General features: G+C 44.4%; 1 protein-coding gene across 3 annotated transcripts in view; it reads right to left on the reverse strand.

Annotated features, from left to right (window-relative positions):
- NQO1 (NAD(P)H quinone dehydrogenase 1) overlaps positions 1-25,901 on the reverse strand; it is a 167,396-nt gene that overhangs the window by 18,308 nt on the left and 123,187 nt on the right. For all 3 annotated transcript variants that reach the window (XM_069216695.1, XM_069216696.1, XM_069216697.1), the window contains 2 exons: positions 1,116-1,280; positions 904-1,034 (listed from right to left, as the gene is read on the reverse strand). In XM_069216695.1, the coding sequence (XP_069072796.1) occupies positions 904-1,034; positions 1,116-1,280 (296 nt within the window). The remainder of the gene's footprint in view (positions 1-903; positions 1,035-1,115; positions 1,281-25,901) is intronic.

Genomic DNA, 25,901 nt, shown 5'->3' on the forward strand with positions numbered 1-25,901 from the left:
CAGGTTCGGGTGCAGAAACCTCAACATACCTTGCAGTAATCAGATCTTGGCTTGTAAAAGGAGTTAACTACAAAATAGGAATTTCAGTTCCTACAGTAAAAAAATAAATAATAATAAAAAATAAAAAAACTCAATGTTTCCCTTTGAGGCATTTAATGAGTTATTGCACTGGGAATACCAAAGTATTCCTACACCCTGGAATTGATAATATGCACAGTGTCCGCAATTCCACAGTGCAGAAAAACTGATGCATTATTTCTGGCCCCCATGCAAAAACAGGGCCAAAATGTCGAAGGTCTGCTTTGTGGACATCAAAACATTCTTCCATTAGGAGAACACAAAACATGCCTCACTGAATGTTGCTCTGCTCTTTAATTGTATAGTGCTCCCTGTACTAGAAAACATCTCTGTTCTTGAAATGAAATAAATGTGCATATCTTAACTATCGGCGACAATGAGGTAAAATCAGGACTTTAGTCACCATTAGAAATACAACATCTAGTGTAAACTGTGATTCTGTTGATGAAAAAAAATTAACATGGAAAGGCATTTTATTATTGCTCAATAACATTTCAGTTTTCATGAGACTCGCAGGGCCTCTCAGAACCCACTGCACCTTGGACTTCTACCTTCCAAACAAACATCCGCAAACCCACATATAGCAGTAATACACCCAGTACCTGCACGGATTCCCAGACACACTCACGAGGAGCTAAATTATATAAAAGTTGTACTCTAAAACAAGGTCATAGAGGTGGCCTTCTCTGTGCAACACAGATTGAACTCTATCTACTTTCTAACTCGGGGGCAGGACTACAATACTGGCTAGAGACATTCAGACAAGTCTGCAATCTAGAGAGAATTCACCAACCGTGAAAGCCCACTCACTAGAGAAGAACTCACCTGGAATATTACTAAGTCGGCTGCTTCCAGCTTTTTCTGCTCCTCTACAATATCAGGACTGAGTCGACCTTCCTGCCATGCTGCAGTGGACTCTGCCCCGTACTTAAAGTTCTCAGGGTCCTTGGGATCACCTATGAGAAAAATAATATTAGCTAGAATGCAGAATTGGGGGTGAAATGTGCATACATCTGAAGACAGTAGGGGCACATTACCAACTATGTCATCCCGCGACACCAGTGGGTTGAACTTCATAGCGTAGAGGTCAGACACGGTCACCTCCCAGCCTTTCTTCTTCAGCGCCTCCAAAGCAGCGTCCTTCATGGCATGGCTGAAGGAAGTCTTCTCCTCATGAGCAAGGACAATCAGAGCCCTCCGGACTGCAGACCAAAGAGAAGGCGACATTAGGAACAGCGTCCAAAGAAAAGTAATAGAAAACATACGCTTAAACTATAACTTATCATCAGGATAAAATACAGATGGAAGCATGAAAAGCAGACCTGATCAATTCTAGTTTCTGCATGGTATTATGTAACCTCAAGGGTTCTCTACCAATCGGATAAGGTGCTAACAGGTTACAACATACTAGCAGATACATAATGGGCAAGAGAGGGGGAAAAAAGGAAAAAAAGGGGTAGATAGAGAAGGTTACTACCTAGTGTTTTGAGGGTCAAAATCAAATGACCTTGAAATCCACTGGTCATTAGAGCCTGGATTTCCACCTTTTGAGTAAAGCAAAAGGATGGAAGTCACATAACCCTCTGTATCAAGCTGTGTTTTTAGGTGTCTGAAACCAGTATTCACTTTGCCAGTAAAAATAAAGTACCTATTAGCGAGTAAATTATGTGCTGTGACAATACTGAAAACCCTGTGACATGCACTCTGTATCTGGACAGGACAAGGAGCTGGCTTCTGCCCAACATTTAGGAACAAGGGATAGGCTACCTCAAGATCAGGAGTCTGTGCCAGGAGTTACATGTTTCAGGTTTGATCATTTGGGCACATCCAACACCCTGGAAATACGGGAATGTTTGCAAGAATATGGAGATTTTAAAGGGGATAAAAGTGTGTGTGTGTGTGGGGGGTGGGGGGGAGGCGAGTTACATCTTGTGACTAAACGTGAGGAACTGTGCAAGGAGAATAGAATATATCTGAGAGGGCAGAAATATAAACAGTGGTCAGCAAATGAGAGGCAGTGTCCCAATGTGACAGACACAGATATTACCATTAATGGCTCTTGAAATAGGTATCGCGTTCCCCAAAATCTCCTACACAATGATGAACCACTTCCAAATCTCCTTAAAGAACAAGTTACTTACCTCTGGTAACAATTGTTTCTGGTAGAGACTATCTGCATATTCCTCACTTGTTGAATATTCCCCAGGCAACAGACTGGATCTGGAAACTTTTGAGCAGTACCCCTGCACAACAGTAGGTGGCAGCGTGCGGTGCCACACCGACACGATTCTACTCTGTAAATGAAATGCTTGAGGCTCTCTGCAACCCCAGAAGCAGAGCCCCAACAGCAAATTGGCTTTGACCAGTGTGCAGATTCCTAGACTTAGGATCTCATTAATTGGTAGAGTTCAGTTCACAGTATGGGATGGGCCGTGAGGAATACAAGTTATAAAGAGTCTATACCAGAAAAAGCATTACCAAAGGTAAGAAACTTGTTCTTATGACAGACTTCTAATGGCAGATTCCTCACCTTGTCAATAGATACCAGAGAAATACTTATTGGGGCGGGTCTGTGAATTGGTTCAAAGCAATAAGTCCTGTAGGACTGAGTGGGTGAAATGCCCCTCTTGGCTACCCTGGATGTCCAGACAGTAGTACTACACAAACATAAGGAGCAATGCTTAGATGCCTGGCATATGACGAGGACAGAAACTCTGTATGCCAAAGCAGTGGAAGCAGCTTTGGCCCTTGTAGAATGGACTCGCAAAACTTCTGCTTCTTTGAGCAATGCATAGCAGATCTTGATGCAGAGTATGATCCAACAGGAGATGGTTCTCTTCTCCTAGTGAAACCTACAAAGAACTGATTGTTCACCCAATGTTCCTTGGTATGATCAATGTAAAGAGAGGCTGTCTTTTTTGGGCTCAAGCGATAGAGTCTCCCCTCCACGTTAGAAGAGTGAGGTGGGGCAGACAATGCTGGCAGGGCAATGATCTGACCAACATGGAACTGAGTAACAACTTTTGGTAAGAAGGATTTTAGGAAGGAAGGAAGGAAGGATGGATTTTAGGAAGGATGGATGGATTTTAGGAAGTAAGGAAGGGCACGTTTGGTAGCCCTTTAAAATAAATAAAAATAAAAATAAAAAAAAGGTATCACAACCGGTGACTTCAATATTGAGGGCTGGTAAGAACCATAAAAAAATGCAACAAGCATTGGCAAAGACAATAGGTGTAACTGAAAAGAGAAAAACCCACCTCCAAAATAAAGTTCCCAAAAGGGAATCCCTCCAAAATATATAGTTGCACATCAAGCATTAGTGTAATTAATCCCAGAACAATGATATAAATGTATTATTTTTATTCTTAATCAAAACATATATGTATTACTTGCATATTCATTAAATAGCAGGACCCAAAAATGATGCTCTCTACTAATAGAGTCATACTACTCACACATCAAATTTACTATCATAAAACTATAAACAAACATCAGCCGGACCAATCTACTCAAATGGGTCCCCCACATACAACAAAAAACAAAAAGGCCAACAAGTGATAAATATATTGCACACAAATTATTTGCTATGTTCTAATATTTACACTTTTTCTTCTTTTTAACCCCTCCCATGCCGGGGATGAGCTAGTCTCGCCCAGGTTGCTGTGTGCCTGGGACAAGACCAGTTCGTCCTGCACCCGTCCCACTGGGGTGGAGGGTGGTGGGGGATGGGGGGGGGGGGCGGGGCAGTGCTAGCGCCCCCCTGTGGGCCTCCCTCCCACACCACCCAGTCGGGGATGGAAGGGGAATCGCTAGACACCAGCGATATTTTTTTTTAATTAATTTTGGCCATACCTACCCACCGCCTGGGGGCAGATTGGCCTATTTTTGGAAGGTCGATCTGCAGAAAGCTCACCAGAGACCTGGGAAGATTTTTTTTCCAAAATAAGAGGGTGGGGGTGGCCAGACCCTCACCCTAAATAAAATGGGGCCAAAGTTGTTCTGCCCACCAGTGGGCAGGTGGGGCAATTACACCCGATCCACAACCCGGGGGCAGAAAGTATACTAGATGCCATGGAAATAAAAAATAAAAAAATAGTGGGGTGGTGGCTACCAACCAGTATGGGCCTGGTTATGCCCCCACCCCAACTGAAGGGGGTAACAGTCTTTCAGCTCTCCCCCTGAACACTAAAACATCTTATCCCACGGCAAGCAAGAGGACATTTGATTATTTTAGGTTTCGGTTTTACATTTGGGCCATGAGAGCTTGGCTAACTCTCAAAATCGTCCCACTAGGAATGGTGAGGGATGCACTTTTTTGGCTTTGGTTTGCTCCCATGTAGAAAAATCCACAAGACCTAGACACATCTGAAAACTAAACATCTGTTTGATCCCAGGGTGGTGTGCTTCACATGCACCCCAAACCATTTTCTTACCCACAATTCCTTGCTGGAAATCACACATTTTTCCCACATTTTTTGTGATGGAACCTTCCGGAATCTGCAGGAATCCACAAAATTCTTACCACCCAACATTGTCTCAGCTATACCGATAAACATTTTGCTGCACTTGTCAGCCTAAAAAGGTTTTTTTTCCAAACTGCCCTTTTGGACCCCCTTTGGTTCCCCCTCAATTTCAACATATTTTTGGCTCTTCCCTGTAACAGGCACTTGGCCCACCAAGAGGTATCATTTTTACCGGGAGACTGAGGGGAACGTTGGGTGGTAGGAAATTTGTCCTGGTGCGGTGATCCCACACAGAAATGAGTGGAAAAAGAGATTCTTTTAGCAAAATTTGAAGTCTGCTGAGGATTCTGGGTAAGAAAACATTGGAGGGATCCACACAAGTCACACCTTCCTGGACTCCCTCGGGTGTCTAGTTTTCAGAAATTTCTGGGTTTGGCAGGTTTCCCTATATGGCAGCTGAGCCCAGGACCAAAAACGCAGGTGCCCCCCATTCCCCCCTCACAAAATCAGGTAGTTTTGTATTTGATAATTTTGATGTGTCCAGATAGTGTTTTGGAGCATTTCCTTTCGCGAGCTTTAGGCCTAACCACACAAGTGAGGTACCATTTTTATCAGATACTTGGAGGAATGCTGGGTGGAAGGAAATTTGTGGCTCCTCTCAGATTCCAGATCTTTCTGTCACCGAAATAAGGAAAAAGCTTTTTTTGGGCCACATTTTGAGGTTTGCAAAGGATGCTGGGTAACAGAACCTGGTCAGAGCCCCACAAGGGACCCCATCCTGGATTCCCCTAGGTGTCTAGTTTTCAAAAATGTGCAGGTTTGGTAGGTTTACCCAGGTGCCGGCAGAGCTAGAGGCCAAAATCTACAGCTAGGCACTTTACAAAAAACATGTCAGATTTCAATGTAAAAATTTGATGTGTCCATGTAGTGTTTCCTGTCGCAAGCATTAGGCCTACCCACGCAAGTGAGGTACCATTTTTATTGTGAGACTTGGGGGAACACAGAATAGCAAAACAAGTGTTAATGCCCCTTGTCTTTCTCTACTTTTTTTCCTTCCAGATGTAAGACAGTGTGTAAAAAATACGTCTATTTGAGAAATGCCCTGTCATTCACATGCTAGTATGGGCACCCCGGAATTCAGAGATGTGCAAATAACCACTGCTTCTCAACACCTTATCTTGTGCCCATTTTGGAAATACAAAGGTTTTCTTGATACCTATTTTTCACTCTATATTTCAGCAAATGAATTGCTGTATACCCGGTATAGAATGAAAACCTACTGCAAGGTGCAGCTCATTTATTGGCTCTGGGTACCTAGGGTTCTCGATGAACCTACAAGCCCTATATATCCCCACAACCATAAGAGTCCAGCAGACATACCAGTATATTGCTTTCGACAATCTGACATCGCAGGAAAAAGTTACAAAGTAAAACGTGGAGAAAAATGGCTGTTTTTTTCACCTCAATTTCAATCTTTTTTTTATTTCAGCTGTTATTTTCTGTAGGAAACCCTTGTAGGATCTACACAAATTGCCCATTGCTGAATTCAGAATTTTGTCTAAGTTCAGAAATGTTTAGCTTTCTGGGATCCAGCATTGGTTTCACACCCATTTCTGTCACTAACTAGAATGAGGCTGAAAGCACACACAAAAAAAAAAAAAATCTTAAAAAATGGGGTAAGTCCCCGTAAAATGCCAAGATTGGGTTGAAAAGTTGGGTTTTCTGATTCAAGTCTGCCTGTTCCTGAATGCTGGGAAGATGGTGATTTTAGCACTGCATACGCTTTGTTGATGCCATTTTCAGGGGGGGAAAAACAAGCCTTCTTCTGCAGCCTTTTTTTTCCCCCCCTTTTTTTTTTTCAAACGAAATTTTCCCTGTATTTTGGTTAATTTCTTTGTCTCCTTCAGGGGAACCCACAAACTCTTGGTACCTCTAGAATCCCTAGGATGTTGGGAAAAAAGGATGCAAATTTGGCGTGGTTAGCGTATGTGGACAAAAAATTATGAGGGACCAAATAAATGAACTGCCCCAAATTGCCAAAAAAAGGCCTGGCACCTGAGAATGGAAGGCCTGGTAGCGAAGGGGTTAAACACAGTCAAGCTATTGTTATATTCCCGAGTATTAGTTTGTTTAATAGATCCAACTTTGTGTGAATCATCTTCAAAATTCATAAATAAGCTTAATACAAGTTGTGCAGTGTCCAAAGCGAGACATATCAAATAGTCTTGGCCAGCCAAAATTTGTGCGGACGCGTGTTTCAGTGTCCTGTGACCAGCCAGTCACCCACCTTCTTCAGGGCACGTAATGAGTCCACTGTATTTAATTAAAAACACTTGAGGGAGAACATGGCCCTATCTTCAAACAAGATCTATAAATCGAAAAGAAAAAAAGAGAGAAAACCATAATCTAATTGCTTGACCTATGGCTTGTAAACGGTGACTGTATCGCCAAACCTACTAATTAGCAAGGTGGACTCCTACATACCTGAAGAGGCATGCCACCAACACTGATAAGGACCTAAGTTGTGTGTGGTTTAAAAACTTTCCGGTGGTCACCCGAAAATTAGACGTGACCCCAAAAACTATATGCTAAAAAAGAAGATGTGAAAAAGAAATAAAACAAGTCGCTTACTTATAGGAAAGTGATGGGGGGTTGGAAAGGAGAAGAAGAGAGAAAGGGGGAAAATAAAGGGGGAAGAGGCAGGGGAAGGAGAGTGGAAAAGGGAAAGAAGGCTCACCTCCCAATACCACACGTGGCTAGATCAATTCAATGTGGCACAAAGTTGCTCCTAGCAGAAAATCCAGAACTCTAACAGCAGAATGATAATAACCCAGAAAAAGGAGGAACCAATCTTACTCATTTTTACCGCCGCACCAGTGATCCTTCAGAAATGGCATTGTGCTTAAAAAAAATCATATTTAAACATATGTATGAATATGGCGATCAACCTTTCTAGCATCCTATCAAGAAGAAAGAATAATTCGAACATTTAGGTAATTAATGGATGTCTCTCCGAAGCTACACTCCTCTCGAGCACAATGTGCAGGCTTGCTCATAAACTATTTCCAGTATTCCCTCCTACTTATTTAATCACTTCAAAATCATCGAGTACTTTGAGATATTGCATATGCAGTACTGATAAAGCACTAAAGGTCAGTGGATTACCAGCCTGAGGATGGAATAAGATGCTGGTTTTATTTGCATATTGAAATGGCACCAGAACAATACTAATAAAAAGGTTGTTCAAACGTCAATATTGTTGTATCCAAAAACATAATTAAATGCTGATCGTACTAAACCTACATATGTCTGTCTTAATGTACATGCTTACTCTCAAACTAATCCCGATCTTCTTTCTTATTTGGTTCGGTCTCTACACGGAGAGGGCTCCTTTGTCCCATAATACTCCCCAGAGGAGGACTCCATCAGCCTGCTCGGCTCGAAACCGCGTGCGTTCTAGACCAGCCAATAGGTCTAGCCTTCGGGACCTGGTGTCTGTGTCAGGGGTTCTTGTCATGCCGCACAGCATCCTCGATCAGTGCTGTAACACAAAGTCACGGGTCCACCACCTGCAGAATGTGACGAGGGGCTCCTGCGGGTCCCAGATCTTCACTGGCTTTGTGTTGAATGTAAGCCCCTCAAGGGGCTGCAGGGTTCTGCCTTATGCCAGCGTCCCAGATGCTGTGCAGTATCGCTTTGGAAAAAAAAAAAAATACTTGGCAGGCTGCACGCAAGACCCAATCATGTGCACACCTACAAAATGACACATCACCTACATCACTTGTCAATTAATTCAATTGAGTCAACATTATTTTCACAGACACCAAAAAAACAACCTACAATCTAATTCTGATTTGATACAAATTTAAGACCTTAAACATTGAATCCCTTCAAAAAGGCTTATAATCGAAAGGGCTCCACTTTGTGAATGCGTGCATGATGGCAGACCAACAAAAACGGACAGAAACCTTTAAAGAATTATGAGCTGGGCAGCCGAAATTGCATTTTTCTAAAAATAGTCTTTGCTTTAGTGAAAAGGTTTAAAGTTCTGTCCCGCATATAAATTAAAAAAAATAAAGGTGAGTTCCACTTATTTTGCATTGTGACCAACGTTTTTGTCCAGCGCTTGAGGAACGTGCAACATAAATCCAGTAGAAGCTTTTTATCCAAGGCCGGTGCTATCTTTACTGCACTGATGGAAACCAGCTTACAGAGCCAAGCAAATCAATCAAGGATTTATAGAGCGCACTAATCACCCGTTAGAGTCTCAAGGTGCTTGGGCAGGGGGGGGAGCTACTGGTCGTAGAGCCACATCTTGAGGCGTTTCCTGAATGTCAAGAGGTCTTGGGTCTGGCGAAGGTGGAGCGGTAGGGAGTTCCAGGTCTTGGCAGCTAGGTGAGAGAAGGATCTTCCTCCGGCGGTGGTGCAGCGGATGGAGGCGAGGGCGAGGCTGGCAGAGCGAAGATTGCGGGTGGGGGTGTGGAAGGTGAGTCTTTCATTGAGGTAGGCTGGGCCTGTGTTGTGGAGGGCCTTGTGTGCGTGGATGAGGAGTTTGAAGGTGATCCTCTTTGACACTGGTAGCCAGTGAAGGTCTCTGAGGTGGGGGGAAATGTGGTCACGGCGTGGGATGTCCATAATGAGGCAGGCGGATGCGTTCTGGATTCTTTGCAGTTTTGTTAGGAGTTTGGTTGTTATTCCTGCATATAGGGTGTTTCCGTAGTCCAATTGGCTGCTGACCAGGGCGTGGGTGACAGTTTTCCTGGTTTTGACAGGAATCCACTTGAAGATTTTGCAGAGCATGCGGCGAGTGTTATAGCAGGAAGAGGAGATGGCATTGACCTGCTGACCAAGAGAGTCTACCAGAATGTAACAAATAGCAGAAAAAAAATGTCCTTATAGCCATTGGGATGGGAGCACCCAAATGGCAAAGTGCAATTTTGCCCCAGGATCTAAAACTATGTGCACCTCTGCAGCCTTTAAGCTGAGCTGTCTAGTGCGACGTCCGAAAAGCCAGAAAAGCCCATCAGAGCTGCACTACAGTCTAGCAAGCAACCGGTCAGTGCAAGAACAACAAAAATATAACATTGTAAGAGCATTACGCATGTCTGCTGAGCCGGCCGGGACTTAAAAAAGTGAGAAAGAAGTTATAAAAGTATGTGGCTTTAACATCAGAGAGCAAATAATAATGTGAGGTGAAAAATATTCACTTTAAAATCACATTATGAAAAGGATATTCTACATCCTATTTGAGCCAGACCTCGCAGTACAGGGATAGCAACCAGAATCAAAACTTTCCAAGTTAGCAGACTTAAAAACTTAAATTCCCACACATGTGATGAGCTTGGCTCAGTGTCTGTTATTCAGCACGTTACACTGGTGTAGGAACTGTGCATAGAGCTCATTTATGTGTCATTCTCTGCTTTAGGGCTCAGCTACACAGCGCATGCGCTGTCTCGAAGAGGCATGTTGTTTACATTACAGTGGGCTTCAGCTTGCTCACAGGCCTACCATTTGCTCGCTCTATCACCACTCTCATATCCTCTGTCCCCATTTGTCCATGGCATGCGTGCATCAAGCCTCTTGTGTTTAGCCCTCCCCCTCAGCATGTACCACCTACTTGTGTCCATCCACTGCTCCCGTTTTAGGAGCTACTTGTTTCTTTGAGCACTCCACACAAGTGCTCATGTTTTCACTCGCTCTGTCATCTGTAGCCTCTTCACCCCGCCCATCCGCCCTAGCTCATCCTCCACCAGATCGCCCTCACATCCGATCACTGCAGGAGATCTGCGCAGGAAAACTTAAGACATAATGTACATTTTCTGCTCACTTGTTTTACTACACCAAATTTATTGAACGCATCGTCAGGTGTTATTATATAAATTAATTTAACATTTAATATACCTCAGAATGAGTCTGCAAAATTCGCAGCGTTTGGCTACTTTAACAAAACCTGAAACATATTATGCTCCTTTCCAACGATTACATGTAAAATTGCAGTTCTGTGTTTGTTAATCAGAAGAAGTTTTATTTGAGCTTATTCTGGAGGCAGTAGAGCCCATAGAGCCCACAAAGCCATCATGGGGCCAAATACGATAATGTGTGATTTCCAGCATAAAGAATATCATGGCTGTCTCCGCCTCCTCTTAGGCTTCAGTTTACATGATTAAAGGAAAGCGCCTTATTCTTCTGACCTGGCTCAAAGTAGTAGTAAATATATAAGGTAGAAGTTCAGCATATTCTCTAGGCAACTTACATAAATATTTCTGCAACACGCTTCTACCCAGGCACAGTCAATTGTTTTGTTCAGCACGCTTTAAGACAAGATCGCATCGAAGCAACAGCAGGGCAGGGAAAAGCACATGGAACCTGAAGAAGAAGCCGGGGTACTGAACCATATGGGCTAGAGTGTCGCGGAGTGAAAGGTGGTGGAAGCATTCATGGGAGCTGGAAATGACATGCACTCTCATGGAGTGCATAACTAAAAATGTTTTTAAAAAGTTTCTGAAGAGCCAATAAAAGTGGAATATAAGCTGCCATTTAGAAAGGTTCTAAACAGGATATGCTTCACGGGAGAGACAAACAAGCTGCAAGGGCTAAAACAAAGCTGACAAAAGGAATGCGAGCAAATATTAATAATAAAACACAAAGCCAATGGTAAAGTTTTTCAGATGTCAACACACAATCTCTTTGCATGAAGGTGGAGATTACAAAGGCCTGGGTGCAGTGCCCTGCCATGTTGTGACAGCAGGTCCTCCAGAAGGGTCAGCCTGGTTGGGCATAGACCATATGGTATCTAGAACTGCCCTCCAATCTGGGGCACTAGGAATACTTGGGCTCTGTCATTCCTGATCTTCATAAATCTGGGTAGGAGTGGTATCGGCAGGAACGCATATAGGAGTCCTGCGTTCTACTGCAGGCAAAATGTGTTCTCTAGGAAAAGGCACTGTGGAAACTCTAAAGTGCAGGATTGTCAACATTGCATATTCTCTGCAGTGGCAAACAGATTGTGCCAAGGTTCTCCACATTCATGGAAGAGACCTTGCACCACCACTTGTGATCCACTAGGCATTGATGGCTAAGCTCACCTGCCCCTCAAAGATCCTGCATGGGGATTCACCACCAGGAAGATTGATGGTCCAGTCATTTCCAGAGGTGTAGCCCCTTCTGGTTCAGGGTAGTAGTTTACAGTGAGCACCTACACCAGCATCCCTTTGATGGCTTAAAAAAAAAGCTTTTAATGCCAAGCAGATGGCCCACAGCTCCAAGAGATTGTTAGTGAGCCGGGCCTCCGCTAGCAGCCGAAGGCCTCTGATCTCCACCTTTCCCAGATTGCTGCCCCAACCCAGAAGGGATGCATCGGTTACTACTGTCAAGTTTGGGTGGGCTAGGAAGAGGGTCTGCCACTGACCCAATTATGGACCAGTAACCAAATACTCTTGAGGATCTTTCAAGTCTCCTATGTGATCCTGATGTGGTTGAAAATGTCCCCTTGATGTTCAGCCCCCTGACGCTTTATATCCCACTGCGACAACAGATCCCACTGCAAAGCCCTCATCTGCCATTTGGCATGCTTGACCAATAGGCCATCTGTCCAGCAGCCTCAGCGTTGACTTCTTTGAGATCCAGGACAGAGGCTGAAAGATATGGATCATAGCCTGAATGCCATGGATTCTCCTTTCCAGGGTAAAAGCACAAAACAGAATGGTGTCCAGAGTTGCCCCAATGAAGGGGAATGTCCAAGGAGGAGTCTGGTGTGGCACGTTAGTGAACCCCAAAGATGACAAGAAGTTTGCAGTCATCTGGAGGTGGTTGACAACTACCTAGGGCGAACCTGTCTTCAACAGCGAGTCACAGAGGTAGGGAAAGATTGGGACCCATGACCTCTGAAGGTGTGCTGCTATCACTGCCTTCGTGGTTGCCCACACCTGAGTGGCACTAGTGAGAACAAAGGGGAGCACACCAACAGAAAATGCTCTTGTCCTACCACAAACTGCAGGTAGTACCAATGAACCTGGAAAATGGGTATATGGAAAGAGGCATCCTTCAGGTCTATCGCCACCATCCAGCCTCCAGGGTCAAAGGCAGACAAGACCGGGGCCAATGTAAGCATCTTGAATTTTTCCTCCCAGTCAGGGTGCTGTGGCCCTGCTTTTATTTAACCGCTCCAGAGTGGAATCAGCCTTGTCCCCATACAGGCAAGTCCTGTCAAAGGACATGTAGATAGGAGACATTTGGACATTGCCCAAAAAACCAGTTGATACCAGCCAGGAATGGCAGCGGATGTTGTCCCTGGTGCCAACGACTCACCTGATGGAATCTGGGGTGTCCAACATACAGCAAATTGCGAACTTGGTTGCGTCACAACAGTCTTGGGTGGCTTGGGTTAGGAGAGGTCAGGAGTCTTCTGGGATACCGTGGAGGACTTGAGCCACCAAATCCCAGCAAGCATGGAAATAACGGGCTGGGAGGTAGCTGCCCTTCCAGGCCTGCAAGCTAAGCTGGTGGAAGAAAATACCCTCTTCCCAAAGATCCCCAGAGCTTTACACACCCTATTGGTGGGAGAAGTCGGGAAGATATTCAGGCTCGCCTAAATGGTAGTTTCTGCACAACCAAGCTTTCTTTAGGAAGGGTTGCGGAGACAAAAAGGAAGGGTCACCCTGGGACAGAGCAGTGGTGTCTCGCAATCTGCAAAATTGACCGGAGGGCCAGAACAGGGTTTGGCCTAAACCTTCAAATGGGGATCTGTAACTGCTTATTAAGGGGCAGGAGGGGCTCAGTGTATGTTTGCCCCAGCTGGAGCACTTCAGTCAGGACATTGGTTTGACCTCTGTGGCAGGAGCTCAAGCACTTTAGTTGCCCTACATATGAGCACTGAGTAAGAAGCGTTCTAGTTAGTGGCAAGACCAGGGGGTGAAAGGAAACATAACTCAGGGGGAATATCAAGGCCACTGGCTTATTTACGGTCATCATACCAATTTTCCTCATGTGGAATCTGCAGTTACAAATTTCGATCAGAAATAAAGGTCTAATCCAGTTCTTCTAAGGTTCTCTCAATAAATTTCCCTAACATAGGCTGTCTATTGTGAAAATGTGTGAGAGGATATTGAATACAAGCTGGGAGTGAAAGGAGCGATTTATGAATGACGGCTCAGCAATCCCTGCCCAGCTTCTATGACGGAAGACAACGTTGGAGGAAACGGGTCGTTGATTTCCCTAGCTTGCTGAAGGATGCAACACACCTGCCTACAAATAATAAATCTGTTTGTTTATGAACCGCTGAAGAGATTTTCTACTTTTACTAGTTAATATGAATGCAAAAAAATTAGCATCAGTAAAATTCGGCTTCAGGGAAGCTGGCCAAGCAAGTAAGAGCACACACTGCAGATCTTATACAGTAAGATTTTGGGGTGGCAGTTGGAGGTGTAAAATGGCAGACTCCACCTCCAATTCTTAAAGTAAAAGATAGTAAAGTAAGTCGTTAGAAACTTTATAGAGCCAAGTTATATGCAGTTTTTTTTAAACCAAGGATGATTTGCTTTAGCTTATGACGTAAAAGTGCACCTGTTGATCATAATCACAAATTAAGAGTTTACCGTCTGCTACTATTGGAAGGAAAAAATAAAATGGTTACTGGTGCGGATTCTCCAAGGATTGCAATGGCTGCAGCATGCACAGGGACAAAATACTTTACAGCATGATAGAAGTAGTACGCCGATCCTTTAAAGAATAGGATGGCACTCTTATTTAGAAACCCAATATCAGTGTGTTTTTAGGCCTATGAAATCAACTGAAACTGCTGTTATGACCATAAAAAAGGGAATCATGACACCAGATTGAGGTCACCAGACATCTCTAACTCTGAAGAAGCTATCTCTGACCTATGCAGTTTCACAAACAACCACTGGAAAAGTCAACAGGCCACTCCTTTGGAATTTATTGGCTTTGCCAATGCTCTTCGTGATGCTGTATAGCATAATCGGTAACATGCTGTGCAGCATGGGCAAGAGGGAAAAAGAAGCAAAAAATAGCACAATGATGCAGCCCGTCATTTTGTAGGCATGCACATAGCTGATGTATGTCTGTGCATGAGTCATTACGGATGTGCACATCTTCAAAATGACGCGGTGCCATTTTTTAAAAATCTACTTATATAAGATGGTGCCGTAAATAAAAAATAATAATACTAAAGTAGCACAAAAAAGTTTATTTTAAGGCTGATGCCTGGAGACATTTTCTGCCTGCACCCTCCCGCTCCCAAATAATTATTTTTTTATTTTTTTATTTTTTTTATAAAGGCCACTGTGGGGGCAATGGAGGAGTGGGGTTAGGGGTAAAGCTTTACACGAGGAAGAGCAGCACAGGGTAGAGAGAGAAGCATGATAGAGAAAGCAACATGGCGTGTGAGGGAGGAGTTTGGCAGGGGAGAAGCACACTAGAGACAGCTCGCAACACAAAGGAGACAGCAATAAGGGGGCAAAAATTTCGTGGGGCAGTAAAAGCACAAGAGAGCGAGTGCTGGAAAAGACATGCACCACCATGGAATACTTACGCAAAAAGAAAAAAAGGAGTTTCCTATAAACGACTAGTGGGGTGATAGAAGCGAGCCAAGCCAAAATATAGTAAAGAGGCTAAGCTCCAGAAATTGACAAACACAAGATGGACAAGGCAAGCCATTGAATAAGAAGCAAGCAAATAAAAGTACCAACAAAGCCAACCATTGGTAGGCAATGGGCGAGTTCTATACTCATTGTAAGTTCTTGGTAAGCCAACAATAGGTCTTTTTTTCCACAACCAGAAAGCTTTAATTCGAGCTGTATGGACCTAGTATACTGGATCTCATCAATCCTCCTCAACCTCGGTTAACTAATCTGTATAGGACATGATGGTGTTGGAATTCAAGGACTGCATTACACACTGTCTCAGTGACGTTTGAATGTTTGCTGATTCCTCTGATAAGGAATTCTTGTTCTTTTCTCCTGGTTATACTTTAGATTTTTCGCAGCTCTCTTTCTCTTGGAGACAAGTCCTGGCTTGTAACAAAATATGGGCCCTTATTTATACTCTGTTTGCACCGGATTTGCGTCATTTATTTTGACGCAAATTCGTCGCAAGCTCATTTCCATATTTATACTTTGGCGCTAGACCCATCTAGCGCCAAAGTTATGGAGTTTGAATCATTTTTTGTGCGTGAAAACCTACCTTGCGCTAATGACATGCAAGGTAGGCGTTCCCGTGCAAAAAAATGACTAAGGCATATGCGCCTTATTTATCCTCCGGCGTCAAAATGACGCACAGGAGGAGGCGGGCTTTAAAACAAGGCGCCCAGCCGGATTTGTGCTGTTTAACGCCTCGGTCAGAGCAGGCGTTAAGGGACCTGTGGGCTCATTTCCATGGTGGGAGACAATGGAAGCAGTCCACAGGTGCCCTTCCATGCACCCAGGGACAGCCCCTGCAACCCTCGCCCACTCCTGGAGGACACTTATGGATAGGGGGGGGGACCCATCCATGGTGAGTGCAGGTAAGTATAATTTTTTTTTTTTCTTAAGTGGCATAGGGGGGCCCTACATGCCACTGTGCCCATTGGCCATGCCCAGGGAACAGGTGTCCCCTGGGCATGGCCATTGGGCAGGGGGGGCATGACTTCTGTCTTTGCTAAGACAGGAGTCATGTCCATGGGGATTGTGCTTCAAATAATGGCGCTAGTCAGGTTAGAGCCAATATTTTTGATTCTAACCTGACTTGCACCATTCTTTGACGCACATCCCCTAGTCTTCCCTTCGCCTCCGCTGCCCGGTTACCGTCATTTATTTTTACAATAACAAGCCGCCCGGCTGGTGCGTTGGAATGGCGTTAGCAGGTGGTAAACTTTTTGGTGCAAATCTGCGCTAGCACTGATTTACGTCAAAAAGTATAAATATGGGCCAAGGTGTTTACACCCTTCTGCTCTCCAAGACTCTTGAGGCCTGGGATACCATAAGCCACTACACTTTAGGAAAAATACAGGTCAGCAGCTGTAGGGCGAGCTGCTTAAAAGGTCACGACATTGGGTAGGTGTAAGAAAAAAAAAAATACCACACCGTTCCCTAGCAACTAGTGAGAAGAATAACAAACCAAGAAGTGATAGTGGTAGGAGGGCAGTTCAGATCACACTTTGTCCCATGACCTGTTACACAAAAATATGCTGTGATGTAGAAGAGCATGTGTTGCTACCCTTCAACCCCCCAACTAGGGAGGCACTGATGTTCAAAATCACTAAGCCCAACTGTCACCAGACAGGGCATTTTATCACGCCATGGGTTATTGCGGACTTTGGACTTTTCTCGGAGTAAAATTTTAATGATTAAAATATTAGGGGTGCTTCTGATCGTGACTCATGTCGACCAGAGTGGCTTTATCTCCGATCAGAGTAAGTCTCCAAACCTACGTTTGCTCTTCTGTCTCACTCCGGACCTACCAGACGGCACCGGAGAATCTTTAGCATCCTTGCACAGTGAAAAGGGATTTGAAGCCCTTGCTGTGTGGTTTTCCTGGTCAAATTCTCAGGCACATTTAACTAACTTGATCAAATTATTGTATGCAAGATAGATGGCTGGGATCCAAGAATGCAGTGTGAAAACTCCCAGTTTCAAGTTGAAGCTGGTTATAAAGGGGTGTGGAGAGTCCCTTTGAAGAAGCTCATACTGCCACTTTCTGAGGGCTGTCTGGAGTACCCTACTTCAAAAGATAATGTATCTGGTGTCTTAAATGTAGTGGATAGTCCATTGTTTGGCTCAGGGCAAGCACAATGAAGCTGCATATATAGATTGGGCATTGGCCCCTTGTACAATACCAGAGACATGTAAGCAGATCTGGTCAAAGGCAGGGTTTAACGATGCAGGAGATTAGTATAACAGTGGTCCCCTACTTGCAACTGAGGAACTGAGACAAATAGGACCTCTTACCAGGGCAATTTATAATCTAAGGGACACTGAAGACTTGATACATCAGATCTGGGGTAGTCATATCAATCAACCCTAAGATAAAGCCTTGCAAATGCAACAGGCATTGTGTAATGGAAGGAGGACAATAGCCCCTCAATACGCAACAATATCACTTCCTGCTGTGACAATTTTGCACCTCCCTCACATCACACTGAGCCCTCCATGTGTTGAGATTCTTTAAGTGAGCAAAACGGGTCAATCAATACTTTTCTCTCCACCCCACTCCTTTCTGTTCTTGTTTTTCAATCCCCTTTCTCTTATTTTGCAGTTGGGGTCCACCATGTTCACCTATTCTATCTGGAAGACAGCAAGCACAGTCGGTCGACAGCATGCTCTCCCTGTTGGACTCCATCCATACACCCATCTCTTAGAAGCTGTTTACAGCTCAAAGAGGTGGAGATGTCTCAGCAACGGTGTGGCGCCCACCTCCAGAGAGGGACACTACCATTGATGCCAATGTGTAGAGCCCCAAGTAGCGAGGAGGCAAGAAGTGTAGGGAAACCATAGACATGCTCCCACCCCCAAAAAGGAGGGCAATGGAAATCACTCTGTGGGTTGAAACCCTAAAGAGCAGACCAGCTCGGAGTCCTTCGGCACAATGCACCCATGTAGCCCAAGAGCGGTGCAGCCTCAGATCCTCAAGGCGGAGGCCAGAATCTTTATTTTTCAGCACTCTCTCTCCAGTAATGGCCATCGGAGATTGTTGGGGCCTCCTTGTATGTCACTTCCTCAAACTGGCACATTACGGAACTTGCGGGTCACCCAAATGCACGCAGGGACAGGATTCTGTCAGATGGTAAGTGTTTGGGTGGAGAGTGCAGAAAGGCGGCATTCACCACTCCAGTGAAGAGTATACCCCATGCACTAAATTATTACATTATGACAATCTTAACTTATTGGACAGCCCTCTGTTATGACATCTCTTCTTTAATGTACTTAACTTATACATTTTACAGTGAATAGTTGCAAAGTAACAGTTACTTATTATAACAGTACCTTTTAACGCCCCAAATTCTCTATGGCCTGTGATTCACTGACTAATCTGAAGTATTGCCTTATCAATCCAGATTTAATTGTCTGGTTTCCATCTTCACCATAAATGTTTTAGGTTATTTATTGGTTAGTCCTCTAAGTGCATTTGGAACTTACATGAAAATAAAGGAGTAGCGGGATCGGTCAAAAACTAATAAAAATAGTTTTTAAAAACCTAATTCATATCAGATGCCCTCAGATTCTCCAGGCAAAGAGCGTCAAACCGTATAAAAGAGCTAGTATAGTATAATAACCATTTTATAGGTGAGGGTTTTGCCCTTAATACTTTAATATTACTGTAAATTATGGTATTTAAATATACATAGGCAAGAATTTAGAGGCAGAACTTTGGGTATGTCTACACTATAATAATTATATGTACACACCCAATGCGTTCACTAAAACAGCTGCGAGATCAGAATTACAGAGAGCATGCACACATTCATATCCAGTTGGAAAAGGAAATTGAGAATCAAAGCAAGATGAACGTCCCCGGACTATGATTACCATGGATGGAGAGGATAAGGATTATTTATATGGACATCTGAAACAAACGTCTGCAAAAATTAAGGATCACGGGTGCAATTTTCTTAATGCAACCTAACTTGTGCTCCTACAACAAATGCCTAAGATTTGATTTAAAGTGTTGGGCTGCACCCACCGAGATCTGTAACAAGTGCCTAGAACCACTGAATACTATGGCCACTGCCTGATGCATCTAGACCAAAAACATCAGCTTGTTCGAGAACCAGACCATCTCCCAGCAGATGTTGAAAACAGTAAACGACACAGGGACTGGCCTTTAGCTTTTTGGGGGTGGGGGGGCGCAATAAGTGTATGTAAGGCAATCTAAATATTGCTCTACAAATGTCAGCCCTTACCTAAATGTCTAGGTGACTCAACTCTTTTCCTCGACCACCTTTCTGTGCCATGGGGGGTAAAGTCATGGTTCTAAAAGAAGTATAAGGACTGACAACATTTATTACAAACCCATTGGCACAGCCACTAGACCTGCCTGTTGATGGCTGTGTGCCATTTGGCCTGTTAATGTGTATTTTGCTATGGTTCTGAATACCTTAGTTGGGGGAGCTGCTGGGCCCGCACCAATATTAAAACACACTGCAAAACTAGTTTTGGGCACACACACAAAAAAAACCCACACACATTACCATAGTTTTCCCATTCATTGAAGGGAACAATTTTGTGTGCGGAAACGCTCCTTGTGAAAAAGAAGAATGACGTCAGTAAAAGATATTGACAAGGCCAATAGCTCTCACCTAGGCGAGATCTACTGGAGTAGCCAATGCTCGTTAAGAGAACGTGTCCTTTAGAAAAGAGAAATGCATGAATTGCTTAAATCTGACAATTTGGATTCTGCCATTTAAAACACACTGCTGATGTTCGGAGGTGAATAAACCTATTATGCTCACATTGCAAAGGAAGAAGGTTTGAGTTCTGTACAGTGAATAACTTTGAAATAAAGTGGGCACTGGGAAGCAGCTTAGCGCTTCGGAGGAGTGGTATTCAAAAGTAAATGGCATCAACTCTAAAGAACAAAGTGAGCTTTGGGGCCGGGGTGCTGCGGACTTCCAGATGGCACAGGAACAAAATATCCACATTCCACTAAAACTGAAAGATTGTCATATGGGACAAGTCAGAGGGGTAACGAGTATGCGGTTATGCAGTGTGTCCATTTCAAACTGTTTCATATACTTTTTCTTTTGCACTCCCCCGCTGAAACTGCTAAGGGGGTCCCTCCCATGAACGAACCAGATCGACGAACCACATCTCCACAATCAGAGGAGCAATAGTATACTCAAACTGGGCAGCGCAACACTCCGTATCCCAATAAAATAACAGACTTTAAAACAACTCAGCAGTGAAAAAGAAGAATAAAAAGGGCTATGGAGGGAGCAGCAGGCAGGTGGAATGGGAGGAGGCATGAAAATACCTGAATGTCGGGAGCCACGGACAGGCACATATTAAGTTGAATTAATCTGTGCTTAGTCCCTGCCGTACAGCATCATCGGAAGTGATGTTTCGGCTGCACTTTCCAATTAAGACAGCTGCAACGAAGAGTGACGCTGGAGTAGACAAATGGTAAGCATGGGCAGGCTCCAAGCCCTTTTTGTACACAGCAGTGTCTCGCAAGTGAGTCACATGCGCTAGAGCATGGGTACTCACAAACATTTTCCCAGGGGCCAAAAGATGTGGTCTGTTATGTGTCAGAGGACCGCATTGATGTCAGCGGGGTGTGGGGGCAATGGGGGGCACTGGTTGTAAGGTGGGTGTAGATGAAACAAAGAATATATATGTAGTTGCTGAATTGCACAATGTGAAACCAGAAAACTTTGGATTAATCCCGGCTTCCCCACTTTACCAAATTGTGTGATCCTAGGCAATAGTTTTATTTCTCTTCCCTTCATTTTCACATAAACAGGACCTAAAAAATACATGACTTCATGATGTCCGCTGTACAAAAACTTCTCCTATGTTTGATTTTAAAAAAACTATAATGTTTTACTTGTATAATAGGAACCCAGGTCACCCAAAGGGTGCACATAACCTACTTGGCACATTTCACTGTTGGCATTGTCAGGGTAGGGGGAAGAATTGATGTTTCTAACTTCATGTTTGAAAACTATCACTTTTAAAATAATATTTCTCAATCCACTGATATAATCTGATGTACTGAAGTGAAAATGTTCTGCATGTTAATTAAATACACTGTTTGAATTTTGAGACTTTATCATATGTATGCACTTCGCTACAAGATTACTTTAAAATGAAGATGCTCCTAAAGTTAAAAGATGCAGGACTTAACAGTTACCTTCTTTTTTAACACTAATAATTCTTTAAATAAATGCTTGCCTGTTTCTTTAACATCTTTTTTTATTATTAGCATCTATTAGTGTAAACAGCAGCAGAGTGCTGCTGTGCACCAAGGGGCCACATCTCAAGGTCGAGAGGGCCGCATGGGGCCCCCGGGCCGTACTTTGAGTATCACTGCGCTAGAGCATACATTCGCAGGCTCGACCCTAAAATGTGAGTGACACAAGGACGGGACTAATGGATGAGGAGGACTGGCCCATAGCCCCTATAACTATATCATATGTATAATTTTAATAAAATCACATACAAGGAGAGAAGGATTACAGAAACCAATTTACAGAGACAGGCATCGGTTTCACTCTGAAAAAGCACTGAAAACTTAATTTCAGTCACTGGGAGCTAGAACTAGATCTTTAAACAGAACTCGCCAGAGAGGAAGAGGATATGGTAGAAGCACTTTAATGTCTGGAGGCGGGGGTTTAGGGTGAGTGCACTTCAAATGAAGAGGATGGGGTCTCTGCTGCTCATGTGATGGTGCATGACAAAGCTTACGGAAAACTCAAAGCCCTTCGTGAAGTCAGGCATGTGAAAGGAAGAGGGGTTGCAACCTCACCGCTTGAAGGATTTTGGCGTCATTCGCTCTCTTGTGAAGGGTCCAGGCTGACAGATCAGAGTATGATCAGGTGGGGAGAGTCAAGCATGCATTCCACAGGACAGCTGACGAAACTAAATCGGATTAGAGTAGAAAGGAGTCAATTCATAGCTTGGTCTGGATTCCATCCGCCAAAAACACTTTATATGCTGGGATTTTTAAACCCTAAAGTTGAAACTGAAGTCCGAGATGGTGCTGCAGGAGTTGCACATTAACATGGGATCTCATGACCCTTTGCACTTAAGGCTGGGATGGAATTACAGTGGAATGGTGCACATAATCATTTACCCCATAAACTTAAAAACACGTTGTATTGGCATTTTATTAGGACTTTTGTATTGCAGACTAGACGCAAAATGCAGCAAGGGAGCACACAAAAGAACAAGTTGACTTAGACTGGGTTGTAGAACGAGAAGTGAATAAAATACAAAATCGTACGTGGTATAAAACTGAAGCGATGGGTACAACTGTATGGAGGGGGTGTTTAGAATGACCTTCATACATCAATAAGAAGTAAACAGCCATCTCAAAACTGTAAAAGAGAATATAGGATCATGCTGAAGATCGCTAACACAAACAAGAAAGTATGTAAAATGAAAATCGTGCAGAGCTGACATTTTTAGATGGACCATAACCACTAAAAGTAGGAATGACTACCTCACTCTGACATGCTGCTGCGGTTGCACACGTTTTGATTCAATCTTAAAAGTGCTAAAATACATAAGTGCCCTTGAAGGCTTAAGTTCCATTCCATCAAGGTCCTCCAGGAAAAGGACTGAATTAGGGTTTTTGAATGGAGGGATTTCTAGTAGGTGGGAGTATGCAATGGAAAATTGTTGCTGGTCAACTGAAACTGCCAGTTTCCTGGCTAGATAGGTAGGAAAGGCAAGTATTGCTTGTGCTTCAGGCTGGCATTTAGATATCATCGCAGGTGGGAGTCAGGTCAAAGTGATCTTGATCAATCTTCCTTGTGCCAGTATATGGCTGCCTCGAGAGGGCCTCGGTGTATTATAGGGACTCCCACCTGAAGCCGTAGTCTACACTCAATAGCACCGGGCTTGAGCTGCTTCATGAAAGGTTCAACAACTGCTGGGTGAGGAAAGCAACAATAGGGGACAATACCAAAGGGGTAAACCAGCACGCGGGGGAGCTACAGAGAGACGGTGCATGAAGTAACACGGCTGTGAGAGGAAGGTGGAAGCAAAGACAGGGGGAGCAAGCTACACAGATGAAGCACTAGAAGCGGCTGCATGAAGCAACATGTGGTGTGTGTGAGTTGGGGACAGCAACACAGAGGACGCAGGGAAAGAACACAGAGGGGGAGAGCAAAGAGAGCACAAACTGGGGGAGCAAAAGAACGAGAGAATGCATGAGAGGGAATAGAAAAAGCAACAGAGGCACAGGAAATCACACAAGGGTGTGAGAAAAGTACACAGGCAGTAAGTGTGGCAGAGGTGGAGACATACATGAAGAAGGCAGCAGTGAAAGGAAACAAGCAATAGGCTCATGCTCCAGGAGAGGGACAACTCCCCCACCCCCCCCAAAGAATACATGAACCCCATGCTCCTACAATTTCAAAGCAAGCTCATGAAGAGGACATTAAAGCTAACCCATGTTAAGTAATAAGCAGCTCCTGAGCTGGGGATTGTCCAATATGGCGGTTGCATAAACGTGAGCTCTGGCCAGCTGCATTCAATTATCTGGAGTCATTCCTTTGTGTGTCCTTCCTGCACTGGCACGGGGTGGGCGCTGAGTGCACAGTGCCCTGATCGGAAGAAACAGTGGTGACTTTGTTGGGTGCTGCCAGAGAAGTGATAGGAGAAGGGATATGTTGGGATCAAACGCACCCCATTGGCGTGTATGCAATTTGGCGATAGCCATATCTGCAAGGGGCATTTTGGGGGCTTCCACCAGTGGAGGATCTCACACCCTGCACCGTGGCCCACCCTCCTCCCCTGACTGGGAGGCCACAAGGTCTTAGACTAGTGCCATGGATGAGCGCAGATTAAGATGGGGGACAACAAAAGCAAATTCACCCCAAAACTCACTGGATTCCGGATGGTCAATTGTGGGCGCATCAGTGGCAATTTGCATGCCTGATAGCGGGAGATGTGAAAGTGCACCGCTGCCCATGGTGAGAGACTGACCACCTGATGTGTTGTCATTGGCATTCAAGGGCATGTGGAGTAGTAGGGGACTTTGACTCCAGTTTCCCCGTTCAGTTGACCACCAACGGACAGAGAAGGCTGCGATGCCTCATTGTTTGTCATGGCCAAGGTGAAGGCTGGTAGGGTTAATGAGGGGGACCCTTGACGACACTGCGTCCTACAGTTGAACAAGGCCATCCGATCCAGGGGTCGGCAGTCGGCGATGGAGCACCTACTGCAGGACCACTCAGATATTTTTGGAGCTTATGGCCACTGTGGGTAACCTTAAAACCTCACTGGAACCCAAGTAGGACTCCTTAGATTGGAAGTGTTTTTTTTTTTTTTTGCAAGAAGACAACGAAAAACTTAAGGATAGAGTAATGAGCGTGGAGTCGGAACTGGTGACCATGCACCCCTTGGTAGCTGATGATCATCAACACATAGTATAGCTCAAGAAGAAGGTAGCGGTGTTGCATGCCAGTGTGGATGACGCAGAGAGTCGCTCCAGGAGGAGCGATGGCCTGGAGGGGCCGAACATGGATTTGTACTTAAAGACTTGGGTAACTGATAACTTACTGAGGGGCAAGATTCCAACTTTTTTTTTAGTAGAACAGGCTCAGAGTACCAGGTCACCCCCCTAACCCAGGAGATCCGTCAAGGCCACTAACTGAAAGGCTCTTTAATTTCAGGGAATGAGACAACATCCTGGAGACTGCTAGTGCCAGGGGCCTGTGGACAGTAGACAATAGCACTGTTACAATTTTGTCAGATTACACGGTGGAGGTTAGACGACAGATGGAGTTGTTCCACGAGGTGAAGCAGTGGCTCCACACTCTGGGATTAAAATATGCACTGTTGTACCAGGTCAAGTCAAAGATCTATGTGGACAAGAAGACTTTTCTTTCTTACTCCAAAGGAGGCGCAAAACTGTCTGGAAACAAGGAGTGAATCTCAATGTGCTGCCTCTTTGGTGGTGCGGCTGAGTGGCAGACAGAAGAATAAGCAAAACTCAATGAGAAACATCCAAGGCAAGCCAATGAAGGCCCAGACCGCTATGTTAGCTGCAGTGGAGAAATGTTTGGTGGCTGTATCAGATGGTAGAGACTGATGTGGACATGGTGGGGTCCATCGACCCTCTGCTGGTGGAAGAGGTCCCAAAGAACTGAAGGGAGGCCCCCAGGTCACGCCAATGATGGCTGATCTGCTGATGTGTTCTAGACTGGAGGGGTATCCTTTTACTTGTTGGTAATGACTACTGCGGGGTATTTTACAGACTTGGGGGAGAGGGCAGGGGGCTGCTGTCATCTGAGCTGGTTTGAGGAAGGGGGTGGGCGGTCGTGTGCAGTTCAGATGGCAGAGGGGTTGGATTCTGCTTACGAGCCATGGTTTGTTTGGACAACCTTAGGTGGTGAAATGACTACAGATTGTTTGCTGAATCATTTTAGGCATTGGTTGGATGTGTTCGACTGATGGCATGGCTAGGGAAGTGGGATTATTAAGTTTCAATGTTTAGTTTTCAATTGCTATGCCTGCTCTCACCACCGCAAGTCCCACAAAACGATTGTCATGACTATATTCTCACCTACAATACTCGCATGATGACACAAGAATACAGCATTGTGACATGGAATGGGAGAGGGACAGGCTCTTATGGCAAGCGCTACCAGATTCATTCATACCTACTACACTGTCAGGCACAGTTTGCCTGCCTTCAAGA

Source organism: Pleurodeles waltl, chromosome 12 (assembly GCF_031143425.1).
Source record: "Pleurodeles waltl isolate 20211129_DDA chromosome 12, aPleWal1.hap1.20221129, whole genome shotgun sequence".
Lineage (NCBI taxonomy): Eukaryota > Metazoa > Chordata > Amphibia > Caudata > Salamandridae > Pleurodeles > Pleurodeles waltl.